Source organism: Staurois parvus, unplaced genomic scaffold, assembly GCF_062004578.1.
Source record: "Staurois parvus isolate SC_StPar_1 unplaced genomic scaffold, SC_StPar_1.0 ptg000569l, whole genome shotgun sequence".
Lineage (NCBI taxonomy): Eukaryota > Metazoa > Chordata > Amphibia > Anura > Ranidae > Staurois > Staurois parvus.
Window position 1 is genome coordinate 576,601 of NW_028318365.1, and position 21,223 is coordinate 597,823.

The 21,223-nt window shown below is 44.7% G+C and overlaps 1 protein-coding gene across 1 annotated transcript in view; it reads right to left on the reverse strand.

Annotated features, from left to right (window-relative positions):
• Nucleotides 1-13,721, reverse strand: part of LOC149450631 (uncharacterized) — a 66,251-nt gene extending 52,530 nt beyond the window's left edge. The window contains 1 exon segment of the mRNA XM_089691692.1: nucleotides 11,946-13,721. Coding sequence (XP_089547818.1) covers nucleotides 11,946-13,663 — 1,718 coding nt within the window. The 5' untranslated portion in view covers nucleotides 13,664-13,721.
• Between the last annotated feature and the right edge of the window lie 7,502 nt (nucleotides 13,722-21,223).

Here is a 21,223-nt window from a genome sequence, read left to right on the forward strand (position 1 = left end):
TGTGATTTTTTTTTATATATATTTATACATACAGTGAGGAGAAGAAGTATTTGAACACCCTGCAATTTTGCAAGTTCTCCCACTTAAAATCATGGAGGGGTCTGACATTCACATTGTAGGTGCATTCCCACTCTGTGAGACAGAATTAAAAAAAAATTCAGGAATTGTATGATTTGTAAAGAATGTATTTGTCTCGCACGGCTGAACAGAAGTATTTGAACATATAAGAAACAGCAAGAATTCTGGCTCTCAAAGACCTGTTACTGCGCCTTTATAAAGTCCACCTCTACTCCACTCATTCATCTAACTTAGTAGCACCTGTCTGAGCTCTTTAAAGACACCTGTCCACCCCACAGTCAGTCAGACGCCAACTACTACCATGGGCAAGATCAAAGAGCTGTCAAAAGACACCAGAGACAAAATTGTGGACCTCCACAGGGTTGGAAAGGGCTATGGGGTAATTTCCAAGCAGCTTGGTGAAAATAGCTCAACTGTTGGAGCAATTGTTAGAAAATGAAAGAGGCAAAAGATGACTGTCAGTCTCCCTCGGACTGGGGCTCCATGCAAGATGTCACCTCGTGGGGTATCACTGATGATAAGAAAGGTGAGGAATCAGCCCAGAACTACAAGGGAGGAGCTGGTCAATGACATGAAGAGAGCTGGGACCACAGTTTCAAAGGTCACTGTCGGTAGAACACTGCGCCGTCATGGTTTCCAATCATGCATTGCACGGAAGGTTCCCCTGCTCAAGTCATCACATGTCCAGGCCCGTCTGAAGGTCCCCCTGCTCAAGTCATCACATGTCCAGGCCTGTCTGAAGGTTGCCAATGACCATCTGGATGATCCAGAGGAGGCATGGGAGAAAGTCATGTGGTCAGATGAGACTAAAGTAGAACTTTTTGGTCTAAACTTCACTCGTCGTGTTTGGAGGAAAAAGAAGGATGAGTTGCATCCCAAGAACACCATCCCTACTGTGAAGCATGGGGGTGGTAACATCATGCTTTGGGGGTGCTTTTCTGCGAAGGGGACAGGACGACTGCACTCTATTGAGAGGATGAATGGGGCCATTTATTGTGAGATTTTAAGCAACAACCTCCTTCCCTCATTCAGAGCATTGAAGATGGGTCGTGGCTGGGTCTTCCAACATGACAACGACCCGAAGCACACAGCCAGGAGAACCAAGGAGTGGCTCCGTAAGAAGCATATCAAGGTTCTGGAGTGGCCTAGTCAGTCTTCAGACCTAAATCCAATAGAACATCTTTGGAGGGAGCTGAAACTCCGTGTTGCTCAGCGACAGCCCCGAAACCTGACAGATCTACAGGAGATCTGTGTGGAAGAGTGGGCCAAAATCCCTGTTGTAGTGCAAACCTGGCCAAGGACTACAGGAAACGTCTGACCTCTGTAATTGCAAACAAAGGCTTCTGTACCAAATATTAACACGGATCTTCTCAGGGGTTCAAATACTTCTTTTCAGCAGAGCAAGACAAATACATTCTTTACAAATCATACAATGGGATTTCCTGAATTCTGTCTCTCAGAGTGGAGAGTGGGAATGTCCCTCCAATGTGAATGTCAGACCCCTCCATGATTTCTAAGTGGGAGAACTTGCAAAATCGCAGGGGGTTCAAATACTTCTGTTCCTCACTGTATGTGTGTGTATATATATATATATATATATATATATATATATATAAAATGTATTTATTTTTTTATTTCAATATTAATAGTTTTTCTATTTTTTCTTCTAAAAAAATAAATATATATACAGTTGTGTTCAAAATAATAGCAGTGTGTTTAAAAAAGTGAATAAAGCTGAAAATCCTTCTAATAGCTTTTATTTCCATCCACACAAATGCATTGGGAACACGACACATTCTATTCCAAATCACAACATGAAGAAAAATAGATAAAATTTGTGTTGTTCCTCTAAAAAAATGGAAGAAAAGTGAATATTAGATGGTTAAAAAAAAATCAGTGTTCGTATTCTTCTTTACAAACTCAAACATTCACTATATAAACTGAGAAATGTTTGGAGATTTTGCTTTCCTTTGAATGACTTCATGAATATTTGGTTGTAGTCGCACTGTTTCTGAGAACTGCTGTACATCTGTGTTGCATGGAGTCCCCCAACTTCTGGCCCCTGTGATCAGGTATTCCAGCCCAGGATGATTGGACCACATTCCACAGTTCTTCTCTATTTCTTGGTTTGGCCTCAGAAACTGCATTTTTGATGTCACCCCACAAGTTTTCTATTGGATGAAGATCCGGGAATTGGGCTGGCCACTCCATAACGTCAATCTTGTTGGTCTGGAACCAAGATGTTGCACGTTTACTGGTGTGTTTGGGGTCGTTGTCTTGTTGGAACACCCATTTCAAGGGCATTTCCTCCTCAGCATAAGGCAGCATGACCTCTACAAGTATTCTGATGGATTCAAACTGATCCATGATCCCTGGTATGCGATAAATAGGCCCAACACCGTAGTATGAGAAACATCCCCATATCATGATGCTTGCACCGCCATGCTTCACGGTCTTCACAGTGTACTGTGGCTTGGATTCTGTGTTTGGGGGTCGTCTGACAAACTGTCTCCGCCCACTAGACCCAAAAAAGAACAATCTTACTTTCATCAGTCCACAAAATGTTGCGCCATTTCTCTTTAGGCCAGTCAATGTGCTCTTTGGCAAATTTTAACCTCTTCAGCACATCTTTTTCCCAACAGTGGGACTTTGCGGGGGCTTCTTGCAGATAGCTTGGCTTCACATAGGGGTCTTCTAATTGTAACAGTCCTCCCAGGGAACTTTACACCTTCTTTGATCTTCCTGGAGCTGATTGTTGGCTGAGTCTGCCCCATTTTGGCTATTCTTCTATCCATTCTAATGGTAGTTTTTCGCTTTCTTCCACGTCTTTCAGGTTTTGGTTGCAATTTTAAAGCATTTGCGATCATTTTAGCTGAGCAGCCGATCATTTTCTGCACTTCTTTATATGTTTTCCCCTCTCCAATCAACTTTTTAATCAAGGTACTGTTAGGAATGGACTTGCCAGTAATGGTGGGACTCACCTGCCTTGTGGGCTGCAGTACCAGGGCTGGCCAGCGGGTGCTCTCAGCAATCAGAGACTCAACCCTGTAGTCAGCCAAACACCTGAAGCTGATTATGCAGGTGTATTTAAGGGATGGCCAGACCTGCAGTCTGTGCCTTGGTGTGTGCTTTCCTATGGGCCCCTGTATCTTGTTACCTGCATCCCTGTTCCTGTCTCTGTCTGACTGATTCGTTGCTGACCCTGCCTGATCTGGACCTCTGCTGACCTCTCCTGTTTGATCCCTGGCTTGTGACCCCGACCATTCTCTGCTTGACCCCCTGTACCTACCTGCCCATTAGTTGCTGTACCCGGCTCGTGACCTGACTACTCTCTGCCTGCTCCTCCTGTTCCTACCTGCCCGATTGTTATTGACCCGGCCTGCCTGACGACGCTTGCATTGTATGTATTGTTATCTGTGGGTGGTTTGGTTTGTTTGCACTGTGTTTATGTTTTAGTATTGCACTGCGTTTATGTATTGTTAGTGTTAATAAATTACATTGTTTATAACTTATCTGAAGCCTGCGTTTCCCTGCGTCAGTTCACATACCTCTGGTCATACCCTGGAGCCCTGACAGGTACTCTGTTCTTCTGAACAATGTCTGGAACTACCCATTTTCCTCAGAATGTCAGAGAGAAATGCACTGTAACCAGCATGTACAACATTTGCTGCCTTCCTTCCTTAAATAAGGGCAATAATTGCCACCTGTTTTTCAAAGAATGAATGACCTCACTAATAGAACTCCACACTGCTATTATGTTGAACACGCCCCTTTCAATGAGTGATTCAATGACACAGAATCAGCAGCATGCATGTCATGACTGTTGGGTCTGTTGGATTTCTATTACTTTACTACACCTGCTAGGAAATTATTTGCCATGTAGAAATATCATTTCCACCAAAAACAGCGATTTATCCGGTTAGTGATGTCTGACTGCTATTATTTTGAACACAACTGTGTGTGTGCGTATATATATATATATATATATATATATATATATATATAATTTTTTTTTTTTTGTAATTTCTCAAAAACCTGTGGCAAAAAATAAAATCTTCATGCCTCTCAGCAAATACCTTGGGGTGTTTACTTTCCAAAAATGGGTCTTTTGGGGGGTGCTTCTACTATCCTGGCATTTCAGGGCCTCCAAAACTGTGATAGGTAGGGAGGAAGTGACATGAGAAAATTCCAGCTCTTGAAAACCATGCTCAGAAGTAGCAGAATGTGCTTTGGGGTGTAATTTCACATACAACCAAGGCATGTGTGAGAAAGATCTTATTAAAATGACAATTTTGTGTAAACAAAAAAAAAAGGATTTCGTAATTTTTAAAAAACACTTGTGACAAAAAATAAAATCTTTCATGGACTCAACAGGCATCTCAGCAAATTCCTTGGGGTGTCTTTCCAAAAAGGGGTTGTTTGGGGGGAGTTTATACTGCCCTGGCATTTTAGCACCTGATAGTCAGAAAGTAAAAGTTGCATAAATTCCGGTATATGTACCATAGTTTGTAGACTCTATAACTTTTACAGAAACCAATATACACTTACTCAGATTTTTTCTTTTACCATCCAGCATAATACACTTTAATCTTAATTTATGAAGACATTTAAATGTATTGGATTTTTTTATAACAGAAAGTAGAAAATATAATTTTTCTAAATTTTTGGTATTTATTTGTTTATATCACAAAACATTAAAAACCCAGAGGTGATCAAATACCGCCAAAAGAAAGCTCTATTTGTGGGAAAAAAATTATATGAATTTTGTTTGGGTACTGCATTGCATTAGTGCGCAATTACCCTTTAATGTAGCGCAGTGCAGTATAGCAAAAAATGGCCTGGTCAGGAAGGGGATAAAATGTTCCGGAGGGCAGGTGGTTATGACCCAGTTTCTTGTGGCCGAGTATATGCCGTATCAGGAAGGGGTTAAAGATGCACTTGCTTTTTGGGTAGAATACTCTGAGCAGACAAGGGGTCCATGTAGATGACATACTCTGTGCAGTTTTATAAAATGCTGCTTCATGTAGCCGCCATACCTGTAGGCCATTCCAGATGGGAAATTCCCACACTGTCTATATTATATCCAGCAACACAGGACTGATCTCATATCCGTGTTCAAATGTCGCACATACATGTGTGCTTTCTTCTATAGGAGCAGCGGCTGAGCTCAGTGTTGATAGGGAAGGGAGTGCACTGGGCATGCTCAGCATTTAGGATCATGGAAGCATGATAACCACCCCTGGACATCACCCATATACATAGCTGGAGCTCATCCTTCCAGAATCATTCCACTGATGGAACGCACGGCCCCCAGATTAATATGGTGGTCCAATCAGAACACTCCAGGTCCCAACAGTGCACACCACCAGATTAATATGACACAGGTACCGGTGGTCCAATCAGAACACTCCAGGTCTCAGCAGTTCACACCACCAGATTAATATGACACAGGTACCTGTGATCCAATCAGAACTCTCCATGCCCTAGTAGTGCACACCTCCAGATTAATATGAACCAGGTACCAGTGGTCCAATCAGGACACTCCAGGCCAGAGCAGTTTACACCACCAAATTAATACAACACAGGTACTGGTGGTCCAATCAGAACACTTCAGGCCCCAGAAGTGCACACCACCAGATTAATACGACACGTATACTGGTGGTCCAATCAGAACACTCCAGGCCCCAGAAGTGCACACCACCAGATTAATACGACACGGGTACTGGTGGTCCAATCAGAACACTCCAGGTCTCAGCAGTGCACACCACCAGATTAATATGACACAGGTACCTGTGATCCAATCAGAACTCTCCATGCCCCGGTAGTGCACACCTCCAGATTAATATGAAACAGGTACCAGTGGTCCAATCAGGACACTCCAGGCCAGAGCAGTTTACACCACCAGATTAATACCACACAGGTACTGGTGGTCCAATCAGAACACTCCAGGCCCCAGAAGTGCACACCACCAGATTAATACGACAGGTACTGGTGGTCCAATCAGAACACTCCAGGCCCCAGAAGTGCACACCACCAGATTAATATGACACTGTCATGGAACACACGCTCACGGCTCTGAGGAGCAATCTAGCACATGGTACACCCGTCTAGGATTCCTCCAGCTATCCTACAAGCTAGAACCCCGGTGTTAATCACTCTTCCACTGTCCACACTCCCCCACACCAGACACACCACACACAGTAGCTTGCCACCACCCAACAGTTTGTCCACAGACTGGTCTGCTGGGCCACCACACACAAACAGATCTCCGTTTAGCAGATCTGCTACTTTACAATCTGCATGCAATCTGCCAACACACAGTACAATTGCATACAGATTTTCAATGAACTTAGACCGAGCACATAGACACTACAATACAACAATCTCTCTGGAGATATGAGCCCGAGCTTAGTGCACAGAAGTCACTTATTAATTTTATGATTTATTATCCTGGAAGTGAGCGGTGCATAAAATATATACAAAGAAAAGGAATTACAAAAAAGACAAGAAGACCCACAGAGTTGGCTATTCACTAGGAAAATAAAAGGGATAAAAACAGAAATAAACTTTATCGAGGTTTATCCTGTGACAGAAGCATGTCAGAATTGTCTGCAATTCCCCAATTGTACTGATTCCATAGGAATCACCCCGTCCATATCTCAGGCTCCTCAATTTATTGAAATTTGAATGTGGGTGGGACTTTAGCCCTTGTCCAATCAACCCTGGGGGATGTTTCTGTATCAGCCTACAGGGCGTTCTGTGTTCTGAAGTGACCTGGATCCAATGGGCCAGGAATGACTCTGATCGTTGGGTCAGAGATAGTATTTTTGACACCAGCGCATCAGTCCGATCGTGACAGTACCAATCACTGTTCAGCTGTCACAATCAGGTGCCATTTTTGTGTGTTTCCCCGGGATTCTACAGAGGATACATATTCAGTTTTATAAGGACATGGAGCCTAAAATGTGTCCAATCAGAAGGAAGTATTTCCATCTCTCTGCAGCTAATATTTTAGCTTTTATGAGAGATGAAATATATTCCTCTGATCTGTTGGTATAAATCAGAGCTGGCAGACATTTTGGAGCCTTCTCCTGATCAGGCTACAGCTCTTGTTTCAGGTTCAGGAAGGTGAGAAATCCATGTCTACATGGATGAGTTCTATTGGCATCTCGGTGTCTCTCCTGGCCTAGAAGCTGCTCTGTCCTTTCACATGCTAATTGGTGACCATATGTCTCTGACTGATTACTGAATACTGTATCTCTAATAACACGGAATGAAACTAGATCTACAGTCACATCCTTCTACAGATCACGTCACATCTCAGCTACTGGCAGGACTACCCGACTCCCACATTTACATTACAAATATATTTCTATATCATTATCATATCTCCTCTGAAGCATCTCGTCTCCAAGGAGAATACATTTCATGTTTGTAGTCATTCCTCATAACTGAGGTCTTCCAATCAGTCAGAAATTCTCCAATCAGTCACAAATGTAAGGGACCACTGCTCTGACCACTGATAGAAGGGAATTCTCCCATTGGTCCCTAATGTAAAGAACCAATAGTTTAACCTCTGATGTAAGGGGGATCCTTCTCCCATCGGTCACCAAAGTAAGGGACCACTACACTGACCACTGATATAAGAGGGTCCTTCTCCCATCGGTCACCAAAGTAAGGGACCACTACACTGACCACTGATATAAAAGGGTCCTTCTCCCATTGGTCACCAAAGTAAGGGACCACTACACTGACCACTGATATAAGAGGGTCCTTCTCCCATTGGTCACCAAAGTAAGGGACCACTACACTGACCACTGATATAAGAGGGTCCTTCTCCCATTGGTCACCAAAGTAAGGGACCACTACACTGACCACTGATATAAGAGGGTCCTTCTCCCATCGGTCACCAATGTAAGGGACCACTACACTGATCACTGATATAAGAGGGTCCTTCTCCCATTGGTCACCAAAGTAAGGGACCACTACACTGACCACTGACATAAGGGGTCCTTCTCCCATTGGTCACCAATGTAGGGGACCATTGCATTGACCACTGATATAAGGGGTCCTTCTCCCATTGGTCACCAATGTAAGGGACCACTATGCTGACAACTGATGTAAGGGAATCCTTTTCCCATTGGTCACTAATGTAAGGGACCACAACACTGACCACTGATATAAGGGGTCCTTCTCCCATTGGTCACCAATGTAAGGGACCACTACACTGACCACTGATATAAGGGGATCCTTCTCCCATTGGTCACCAAAGTAAGGGACCACTACACTGACCACTTATATAAAAGGGTCCTTCTCCCATTGGTCACCAAAGTAAGGGACCACTACACTGGCCACTGACATAAGGGGTCCTTCTCCCATTGGTCACCAATGTAGGGGACCATTGCACTGACCACTTATATAAGGGGTCCTTCTCCCATTGGTCACCAATGTAAGGGACCACTATGCTGACAACTGATGTAAGGGAATCATTTTCCCATTGGTCACTAATGTAAGGGACCACTACACTGACCACTGATATAAGGGGTCCTTCTCCCATTGGTCACCAATGTAAGGGATCACTCCACTGACCACTGATATGGGGTCCTTCTCCCATTGGTCACAAAAGTAAGGGACCACTACACTGACCACTGATATAAGAGGGTCCTTCTCCATCGGTCACCAAAGTAAGGGACCACTACACTGACCACTGATATAAGAGGGTCCTTCTCCCATTGGTCACCAAAGTAAGGGACCACTACACTGACCACTGACATAAGGGGTCCTTCTCCCATTGGTCACCAATGTAAGGGACCACTACACTGACCACTGATATAAGGGGGTCCTTCTCCCATTGGTCACCAATGTAAGGGACCACTACACTGACCACTGATATAAGGGGGTCCTTCTCCCATTGGTCACCAATGTAAGGGACCACTACACTGACCACTGATATAAGAGGGTCCTTCTCCCATTGGTCACCAATGTAAGGGACCACTAGACTGACCACTGATATAAGGGGGTCCTTCTCCCATTGGTCACCAATGTAAGGGATCACTACACTGACCACTGATATAAGGGGTCCTTCTCCCATTGGTCACCAATGTAAGGGACCACTACACTGACCACTGATATAAGGGGGTCCTTCTCCCATTGGTCACCAATGTAAGGGACCACTACACTGACCACTGATATAAGGGGGTCCTTCTCCCATTGGTCACCAATGTAAGGGACCACTACACTGACCACTGATATAAGAGGGTCCTTCTCCCATTGGTCACCAATGTAAGGGACCACTAGACTGACCACTGATATAAGGGGTCCTTCTCCCATTGGTCACCAATGTAAGGGATCACTACACTGACCACTGATATAAGGGGTCCTTCTCCCATTGGTCACCAATGTAAGGGATCACTACACTGACCACTGATATAAGGGGTCCTTCTCCCATCAGTCACCAAAGTAAGGGACCACTACACTGACCACTGATATAAGAGGGTCCTTCTCCCATCGGTCACCAAAGTAAGGGACCACTACACTGACCACTGATATAAGAGGGTCCTTCTCCCATTGGTCACCAAAGTAAGGGACCACTACACTGACCACTGATATAAGGGGTTCTTCTCCCATCGGTCACCAATGTAGGGGACCATTGCACTGACCACTGATATAAGGGGTCCTTATCCCATTGGTCAACAATGTAAGGGACCACTACACTGACCACTGATATAAGGGGGTCCTTTTCCCATTGGTCACTAATGTAAGGGACCACTACACTGACCACTGATATAAGGGGTCCTTCTCCCATTGGTCACCAATGTAAGGGACCACTACATTGACCACTGATATAAGGGGGTCCTTCTCCCATTGGTCACCAATGTAAGGGACCACTACACTGACCACTGATATAAGGGGTCCTTCTCCCATTGGTCACCAATGTAAGGGACAAATACAATGACCACTTGGGATGATCTCTGGGTTTAGTTGTCGGAGAGTAGGGATGAGACGACAGTACAAACCAAACTTTGCCTGTTCCGGTCCCGTGTTTTGCAGGAGCCGATCATCACATATAGAAGAGACATTTCTACCACTTCTATATATAACAGCTTCCCGCTGTCACTGGTGCCTGAGGAAGACATGGATGGGTACAGCGGCCACACCCCCAGGAATCAGTGATGTCATTGGGAATCCCTGACATGTAAGGAAGGGGGCGGGGATAGCAGTGACATCACTGACCAAATATGGTCACTGGTCACATTTGGGTAATAAGGTCCCACCATCCCTGTCCCTTCACTTATGTAGATGATGACAGTTCAGGGAGCTGTCATTGGGCTGGTGCTATTGTCGGGTACTATATACCCCATACTCATTCACATGGGGGAACGGTATATGGGGGCCCCTTATTATTAAAGGGGGTTCCAGAATCCAATATGACCCCCACCCACAGATCCCCACAGCCACCAGCCAAGGAGCTATGCCTGGGGGAATCCCCCCTGGTAAGGTGACCCCCATGTTGTGGACATGTGGTCTGGTATGGATCAGGAGGGGGGGCACACTACAGCCCCCCTCTGCACTCTGTATGGGGGGCTGTATATGATATACTGCTGACCCCCGCACTCTGCGCCGTTATTGAAGGGTGTGAGGTGTCACCGAGGAGCAATGTTCTATATTGAAGTTTGCCGTCATTGCACCGACACACACAATAGTTTTTGTTCAATAAATGTTTTATTATAATTTTACATTTAACAAGATTGAAGCATAAAAATCAGGAAACAGTAAAGGAAGAAATCCGATTGGTCAGGAAGATCCCTTGTCTGGAATGTGGGGGCGGAGTCATTATTATTGGTGTACAATACAATACACAACGTGTTCCATTATTATAACAAAGTATTGTAGAAAAGATCCCAACATAGAAAATGGGGGAAAGGAGGAAATAAAGGCGGATATGAAGGGGAATCTGTGTACGGGGAACACCTTAACAATCACCACCATTTTATTCTCCAGGGCCTCTGATGTCACAGAATAGATGTTTGGGGGTTTATCTCATCTTCAGGACCAAAATCTGCATTTCCCATGTGTGCAAAATCATGCAGAAACAGCTCTGGCAGTGAGAGGGTTAATGTGGGCTAGATGGGATCACTCTGCTGGGGTGACATTAGAGCTCCCCCTAGCTGCAGCCTGGTAATAACATTGCTGGGAGGTCTATTCATTTCTCTGCTCCATACTTCCCGTCTTTATAGAAACGTCTCCTGACATTTGGGAGTCTATTCATAGAATGTTTGTATAGCAATTCCCTCAGTGAGAGTTCATGTCCATTCCTCCTGTGTGAATGGGGGAACCAATGTTATTAGGATCACATCTGAGCTGCTGGAATGTCTTCCATTCATGGAAAATACATTGAAAACTTCTTCTCCTGCCATCAATGGCCAACCCGGTCCCACACTTCATCCATGTCTTTGGGGGCCTCTGATCTCCTTATGAACTGTTTCTTCCATGATGAAGATCAGCCATGGAGTATATCTGAGGTGTATATCAGGGTGTGCTTCTTCCCCACATGAGAGCTGGGATGTCCAGCAACATTCATCTAGAAGACATTTCCCGCACTCAAGGCACTAATACACCTCCAGTGTTGTGTGGGACCCCTGATGTACAGGAAGACAGGACTTCAGTGAGGAACATTTCCCTCACTCAGGACAGCAAAGTGGCTTCTCTCCTGTGTGAGATCTCTGATGTTTGGAAAGATTGGACTTCACTGAAAAACATTTCCCACACTCAGGACAGGAATATGGCTTCTCCCTGTGTGAGATCTCTGATGTGTATAAAGACTGGAATTCTGTGAAAAACATTTCCCGCACTCAGGACAGGAATACGGCTTCTCTCCCGTGTGAGATCTCTGGTGTATTTTAAGATTAGACTTTTGTGAAAAACATTTCCCGCACTCAGGACAGGAATATCATTTTTCACCAGTGTGAAATCTTTTGTGCTCATTAAGATTGAATTTAGAAGAGAAACATTTCCCGCACTCAGGACAGGAAAATGGCTTTTCCCCTGTATGAGATCTTTGATGTATGTAAAGACTGAACTTCCTTGAAAAACATTTCTTGCACTCCGGACAGGAATACGGCTTCTCCCCTGTGTGAGATCTTTGATGTCTGTAAAGACTGGACTTCTTTGAAAAACATTTCCCGCACTCAGAACAGGAATGTAGCTTCTCCCCTGTGTGAGATCTCTGATGTGTATAAAGACTGGACTTCAGTGAAAAACATTTCCCGCATTCAGAACAGGAATACGGCTTCTCCCCTGTGTGAGATCTCTGATGTGTTTTAAGATTAGACTTTTGTGAAAAACATTTCCCGCACTCAGGACAGGAATATGGTTTTTCACCAGTGTGAAATCTTTTGTGCTCATTAAGACGGAATTTAGAAGGGAAACATTTCCCACACTCAGGACAGGAAAATGGCTTTTCCCCCGTGTGAGATCTCTGATGTCTGGAAAGATGGGTCTTCCTTGAATAACATTTCCCGCACTCAGGACAGGAAAATGGATTTTCCCCTGTGTGAGATCTCTGATGTGTGTAAAGATCGGACTTCTTCGAAAAACATTTCCCACACTCAGGGCAGGAATACGGCTTCTCCCCTGTGTGAGACCTCTGATGTATGATAAGTGTTGATTTTTCTACAAAACATTTCCCACACTCAGGACAGGAATACGGCTTTTCCCCCGTGTGAGATCTTTTATGTCTATTAAGTTTGGATTTAGAACAGAAACATTTCCCGCATTCAGGACAGGAATACGGCTTCTCCCCCGTGTGAGATCTTTTATGCACAATAAGCTCTGATTTCCACCATAAACCCTTCCCGCACTCAGGACAGGAATACGGCTTCTCCCCCGTGTGCGATCTTTGATGTATGTAAAGAATGGACTTCCTCGAAAAACATTTCCCACACTCCGAACAGGAAAATGGTTTTTCCCCTGTGTGAGATCTCTGGTGTGTGTAAAGATCGGACTTCTTCGAAAAACATTTCCCACACTCAGGGCATGAATATGGCTTCTCCCCTGTGTGAGACCTCTGATGTATGATAAGTGTTGATTTTTCTACAAAACATTTCCCACACACAGGACAGGAATATGGCTTCACCCCCGTGTGAGATCTCTGATGTCTGAAAAGATTAGAATGACCTGAAAAACATTTCCCGCACTCAGTACAAAAATATGGCTTCTCCCCTGTGTGAGATCTCTGATGTGTGTAAAGATTGGACTTCCGTGAAAAACATTTCCCGCACTCAGGACAGGAATACGGCTTCTCCCCCGTGTGAGTTCTTTTATGCCTATTAAAATTGGATTTATAAAGGAAACCCTTCCCGCACACAGTACAGGAGAACCTCTTCCCTGTTGGAAGGCCGGCCCGGTCCCTCACAGTCTGAGGTTCCTCAGGATACGAGGAATCTGATGGTCCATCTACACTGGGTGGTGCCGGATGGACATTGGAGGGAGCCGGGTTTTCTCCTGGACTATACTGTGTGATGTCCTCATCTTCTACTTTCCAGTCTGGAGACAAAGTGAGACAATCCTTGGAGGTTTTCCTCATCTCCCGGCCATGGACTAAAATACAAAGACAAAGAGGATTACTAGACAGGAGCTGATTGGTTCCCCCAAACCAGGACTCCGCCCACATCAGGCAGCTTGGTCTCTGAGGAGCTTACAATTCCACCCTCAAGGGAACTAGGAAATGGCTCCTCTGATCTCCTACCAGGTCATTTCTTTATTCATGGACCTTAGTCAGAGAGTGAGGAAACAACCAGAACTGTCTTTTATAGGAGGGACAGTGATGAGGGGATTATAGGACGAGGGGCCCCACCCTCTCTATCGCCATCTTCCCAACACAAGAAGTACTGCACTTCCTTATTTAGTCCATGATTTAGTCATGAAGAACAGCGGGGCTGAGCCCCACCAGAGGTCAGAGAGTGAGGATGGGGGGAGAACAACCAAGATGAAGACTGGACTGATCCTGAAGACCACCATCATTGGGGTATTGACTCCTCCCTCATTATCACTTTCTGTTTAAGGGTCCAAAGTTGGAGGATGTTATCACGTTATTATCACCATGTAAAAGTCTGAGCTCCAATCACATCATCCGATATAAAATGTCCAGATGGTAGGAAATGGGGGGAACAAAAGAGAATCCATATTATGTGTATATATAGCAGTGGGGGGAGGGGGAGAGCAGAAGTCAGGAGTATGTAATGTACAACAGAGTATATAGTGCAGGGGTCAGGAGGATGTAATGTACAACAGAGTATATAGTGCAGGGGTCAGGAGGATGTAATGTACAACATAGAGTATATAGTGCAGGGGTCAGGAGTATGTAATGTACAACATAGAGTATATAGTGCAGGGGTCAGGACTATGGAATGTACAACATAGAGTATATAGTGCAGGGGTCAGGAGGATGTAATGTACAACAGAGTATATAGTGCAGGGGTCAGGACTATGTAATGTACAACAGAGTGTATATAGTGCAGGGGTCAGGAGGATGTAATGTACAACAGAGTATATAGTGCAGGGGTCAGGAGTATGTAATGTACAACATACAGTATATAGTGCAGGGGTCAGGAGTATGTAATGTACAACATAGAGTATATAGTGCAGGGGTCAGGAGTATGTAATGTACAACATAGAGTATACAGTGCAGGGGTCAGGAGTATGTAATGTACAACATAGAGTATATAGTGCAGGGGTCAGGAGTATGTAATGTACAACATAAGAGTGTATAGTGCAGGGGTCAGGAGTATGTAATGTACAACATAAGAGTGTATAGTGCAGGGGTCAGGAGTATGTAATGTACAACATAGAGTATATAGTGCAGGGGTCAGGAGTATGTAATGTACAACATAGAGTATATAGTGCAGGGGTCAGGAGTATGTAATGTACAACATAAGAGTATATAGTGCAGGGGTCAGGAGTATTGTATGTACAACATAGAGTATATAGTGCAGGGGTCAGGAGTATGTAATGTACAACATAGAGTATATAGTGCAGGGGTCAGGAGTATGTAATGTACAACATAGAGTATATAGTGCAGGTGTCAGGAGTATGTAATGTACAACATAGAGTATATAGTGCAGGGGTCAGGAGTATGTAATGTACAACATAGAGTATATAGTGCAGGGGTCAGGAGTATGTAATGTACAATATAAATTATACAGTGTAAGGCTCAGGACTCATAATATTGGTATTCAGCAATCAGTGGAGGCCTAGATGTCCACATGAGACAAGTTGCAGAGGTCCCACACCGCTGCCTCCCATCTCCTGAGACTGAATCCATTGTTTCTATGTGTTTATCAGATGATGGGGGATCTAGGTGGATCCTCCGTACTGCTCTCTCCTTTACAATAAAGTCTCCTCTTACCCGGTGATGTGAGGGGCGGCTGATTGTCCATCATGACGTCCTTGTAGAGATCCTTGTGTCCTTCTAAATACTCCCACTCCTCCATGGAGAAATAGACAGTGACACCCTGACACCTTATAGGAACCTGACACACACAATGATACAGTCACCATCCAGACACATCCCTTGTCTGTTACTGGAGAATGCCCCAGAAGTCCCGGCACCGCTCACCTCTCCTGTCAGCAGCTCCATCATCTTTTCTGTGACTTCTAGAATCTTCTGTGTCTTCTGTCTTGTAGGGATCAGGGATGGAGGAGGGGGGATGGTGATGGGATTCTGGATTCTCGAGGATCTTGTGGTCATACGATGAGATCTCCTTCTTGTGTCATTGTCGGTAGATTTCTTCATGACTCCTGTACAGTTCTGTGTGATACAAAGAGGTCTTACCTGTCCATAATGGACAACAAGAGGAAGTACTTGGTATAGCAGAGTCCAATGTTTGGTGAAAGGATTGGTGCAAAGCTGAAGGTTTTGGTTCTGTTAGTCATGATGCCATCAGGTGGTCTGACATTGAGCTGTACAATAGAGATGGTCTGCATCCCTCACACAAGGGCGCTCAGCTCCTTACTATGGAATTTAGGAGGTTTTTGGACATGCATTTAAACTGAGAAATGGGGGCAGAGATGTCATTGTTGAGGATCATTTCTGTCCCCAGCAGGCTGAAACAAATGTGAGGTTGGTGTTGCTCAGGACGGGGCTGATGGGGTCACTTCAGTTACAGTTTCTGCTGGTAAACATAAAGCAGTAGATGGCAGTGCTTGTCATGTCATTGCACTAATGCTCCGAGTTTAGGCAACAAGATTTGTGAGCTGACAGCTCTTATGTCTAGGGACCACTTGGACCTTGTTGTAATTACAGAGACGTGGTTCAAGGATTCAGATGACTGGGAACTATACCAGGCTATACACTATACAGGAAAGACAGAGTAGGGGGGGGGGAGGTGGAGTTGTCATATATGTCAGACATAGCATAAGGAGAACATTAATTCAAACAACAAATGAAATACTGGAAACCCTCTGGGTCTGCCTTCCAACCAGAGAGGGATCTTCCCTTTGAATTGGTGTCATATGCAGACCCCCAGGACAGACTGAAGATTAGGAGGACTTCTTGATTGATGAGATAACTCAAATGGCAATAAAGGGGGAGGTTTTCATTATGGGTGACGTCACCACGCCTGACATTAACTGGAAATCTCAAACTGTTATTACAAGCAGTAGCAGGGATGTAATGGAAGCACTGAATGGGGTTTCTCTAAAACAGTAAAAAGTCCAACCCAAGGTGATCATATTCTAGACCTAGTACTGACAAATGGGGATCGACTGTGTAATATTGAGGTGGGAGAAAATGTGGGTTCTAGCGATCACCAATGTCTTCGGTTTGATATTACAATAAGAACTGAAAAATCATATACAAAAACAAAAGATTTAGATTTCATAAAGACAAATTTCGATGAAATGGGCGAATTTCTAAAAAATGAGTTGAAAGGTTGGAGTAAAAGGACCGGAGTAAGTAATCAGTGGGCACTGTTAGAGTCTACCATCCTGGAGGCAACTAGATTATATGTCAGGCAAGTTAGTAAGAATAAACAGAAGAGACAACCAATATGGTTCACTAAAGAGAGAAGTAGGATAGTAAAGGAAAAGAAATCATCATATAGGAGATTCAAGGAAACAGGAGGTGGAGCTGACAGAGAAGAGTATAAAAATAGACAAAAGGAGGCCAAACACATTATCAGCGCTGCCAAAGCACAGAAAGAGGAGGAAATTGCTAAATCTATGAAGAAAGGAGATAAAACCTTTTTTAGGTACATTAGTGATTGAAAAATACGATGGGATCACTGAAATGAAAACTGAGCACAACACCTATGTTGGGGGAGACCTGGATGTAGCAAACCACTTAAACAATGACTTTTGTTCCGTCTTCTCAGAAATAAATTATACTAACAATAATAAGTTGAGAAATCATATTGGTTCCAGTAATGATGGATCATTTTTAGGATTTCTGGAGACAGAGGTAGCAGAGGAACTGGCTCGGTTAAAGATTAATAAATCAATGGGCCCTGATGGATCATCCCAGAGATCTCAGAGAACTTTGAGGTCTAGTTGTTGGACCAGTAACTGATCTTTTTAATCAATCTCTTCTAACAAAGTCCCCCATGACTGACAGACAGCTAATATTGTACCGATCCACAAGAAGGGCAGCAAGGTAGAAGCCGGCAATTACAGGCCAGTGAGTCTAACATCGGTGGTAGTCAAGTTAATGGAATCACTCCTGAAAGGAAGGATCATTGATCATCTAGAAACACACAACTTGCTGGATCCAAAGCAGCATGGCTTTGCTGGGGGGTGACCATGGCAGACTCATCTGATTGGACCTTTTGACTATATCACCAATGTTTTGGACCAGGGTGGTGCTGTGGACATAGAATATCTTGATTCCAGCAAGGCATGTGATACAGTTCCACATAATGATCTAATACAGAAGTTGGACAAGCTAGGACTTAGCCCTTGGGTGGTTCAGTGGATGTGCAGTTGGCTAAATGATAGATACCAGAGTGTGGTTGTAAATGGGGTTCACTCAGAACAGAGAGCAGTCACTAGTGGTGTCCCCCAAGGCTCTGTACTGGGTCCTGTTCTATATGTAAGGGATAGAACTAAAGGGTTGTTGGGTAAGGGGATATCTCTTTGCTGATGATACAAAGGTGTGTAATAGGGAAGATATCCCTGGAGGTGTCTGTAACATAGAGCAGGATCTGGCATTGCTGGAAGATTGGTCAGAGAAGTGGAAATTTCAGTTCAATGTTTCTAAATGTAAAATAATGCACCCAGGGAAGAAGAATCCCTTGAGAGTGAACACCATCGGGGGACAGTGTTGGTCAGCACTACAGAGGAAAAGGACTTAGGGGTATTTATTACCTAGATGATTGCAAAATGAGCAGACAGTGTGGCCAAGCAGTGGGGGAATGCAAACAGAATTCTAGGATGCATTACTAGAGGGGTCCACAGAAGGAGGGAGGAGGTCCCAATTCTTCTATATAGATCTTTATATCACTAGAGGGGTCACCGGCAGGAAGGAGGTCCTGATTCCTATAAATAGATCTTTATAATCACTAGAGGGGTCACCGGTGGGAGGAAGGAGGTCCCGATTCCTCTATATAGATCTTTATATCACTAGAGGGGTCACCGGCAGGAGGAAGGAGGTCCTGATTCCTCTATATAGATCTTTATATCACTAGAGGGGTCACCGGCAGGAGGAAGGAGGTCCTGATTCCTTTATATAGATCTTTATATCACTAGAGGGGTCACCGGTGGGAGGAAGGAGGTCCTGATTCCTCTATATAGATCTTTATATCACTAGAGGGGTCACCGGCAGGAAGGAGGTCCTGATTCCTATAAATAGATCTTTATAATCACTAGAGGGGTCACCGGTGGGAGGAAGGAGGTCCCGATTCCTCTATATAAATCTTTATATCACTAGAGGGGTCACCGGCAGGAGGAAGGAGGTCCTGATTCCTTTATATAGATCTTTATATCACTAGAGGGGTCACCGGTGGGAGGAAGGAGGTCCTGATTCCTTTATATAGATCTTTATATCACTAGAGGGGTCACCGGTGGGAGGAAGGAGGTCCTGATTCCTCTATATAGATCTTTATATCACTAGAGGGGTCACCGGCGGGAGGAAGGAGGTCCTGATTCCTCTATATAGATCTTTGTATCACTAGAGGGGTCACCGGCAGGAGGAAGGAGGTCCTGATTCCTCTATATAGATCTTTATATCACTAGAGGGGTCACCGGCAGGAGGAAGGAGGTCCTGATTCCTCTATATAGATCTTTATATCACTAGAGGGGTCACCGGCAGGAGGAAGGAGGTCCTGATTCCTTTATATAGATCTTTATATCACTAGAGGGGTCACCGGTGGGAGGAAGGAGGTCCTGATTCCTTTATCTAGATCTGTATATCACTAGAGGGGTCACCGGCAGGAGGAAGGAGGTCCTGATTCCTCTATATAGATCTTTATATCACTAGAGGGGTCACCGGCAGGAAGGAGGTCCTGATTCCTATAAATAGATCTTTATAATCACTAGAGGGGTCACCGGTGGGAGGAAGGAGGTCCTGATTCCTTTATATAGATCTTTATATCACTAGAGGGGTCACCGGCGGGAGGAAGGAGGTCCTGATACCTCTATATAGATCTTTATATCACTAGAGGGGTCACCGGCAGGAGGAAGGAGGTCCTGATTCCTTTATATAGATCTTTATATCACTAGAGGGGTCACCGGTGGGAGGAAGGAGGTCCTGATTCCTCTATATAGATCTTTATATCACTAGAGGGGTCACCGGCAGGAGGAAGGAGGTCCTGATTCCTCTATATAGATCTTTATATCACTAGAGGGGTCACCGGTAGGAGGAAGGAGGTCCTGATTCCTTTATATAGATCTTTATATCACTAGAGGGGTCACCGGTGGGAGGAAGGAGGTCCTGATTCCTTTATCTAGATCTGTATATCACTAGAGGGGTCACCGGCGGGAGGAAGGAGGTCCTGATTCCTCTATATAGATCTTTATATCACTAGAGGGGTCACCGGCAGGAGGAAGGAGGTCCTGATTCCTCTATATAGATCTTTATATCACTAGAGGGGTCACCGGCGGGAGGAAGGAGGTCCTGATTCCTCTATATAGATCTTTATATCACTAGAGGGGTCACCGGCAGGAGGAAGGAGGTCCTGATTCCTCTATATAGATCCTATCACTAGAGGGGTCACGGCAGGAGGAAGGAGGTCCTGATTCCTCTATATAGATCTTTATATCACTAGAGGGGTCACCGGCGGGAGGAAGGAGGTCCTGATTCCTCTATATAGATCCTATCACTAGAGGGGTCACGGCAGGAGGAAGGAGGTCCTGATTCCTCTATATAGATCTTTATATTGCTAGAGGGGTCACCAGCGGGAGGAAGGAGGTCCTGATTCCTTTATCTAGATCTGTATATCACTAGAGGGGCCACCGACAGGAGGAAGGAGGTCCTGATTCCTCTATATAGATCTTTATATCACTAGAGGGGTCACCGGCAGGAGGAAGGAGGTCCCGATTCCTCTATATAGATCTTTATATCACTAGAGGGGTCACCGGCAGGAGGAAGGAGGTCCTGATTCCTCTATATAGATCCTATCACTAGAGGGGTCACGGCAGGAGGAAGGAGGTCCTGATCCCTCTATATAGATCTTTATATCACTAGAGGGGTCACCGGCAGGAGGAAGGAGGTCCTGATTCCTCTATATAGATCCTATCACTAGAGAGGTCACGGCAGGAGGAAGGAGGTCCTGATTCCTCTATATAGATCTTTATGTCACTAGAGGGGTCACCGACGGGAGGAAGGAGGTCCTGATCCCTCTATATAGATCTTTATATCACTAGAGGGGTCACCAGCAGGAGGAAGGAGGTCCTGATTTCTCTATATAGATCTTTATATTGCTAGAGGGGTCACCAGCGGGAGGAAGGAGGTCCCGATTCCTCTATATAGATCTTTATATCACCAGAGGGAGGAAGGAGGTCCTGATTCCTTTATCTAGATCTGTATATCACTAGAGGGGTCACCGGCAGGAAGAAGGAGTTCCCAATTCATCTATATAGATCTGTATATCACTAGAGGGGTCACCGGCGGGAGGAAGGAGGTCCTGATTCCTTTATCTAGATCTGTATATCA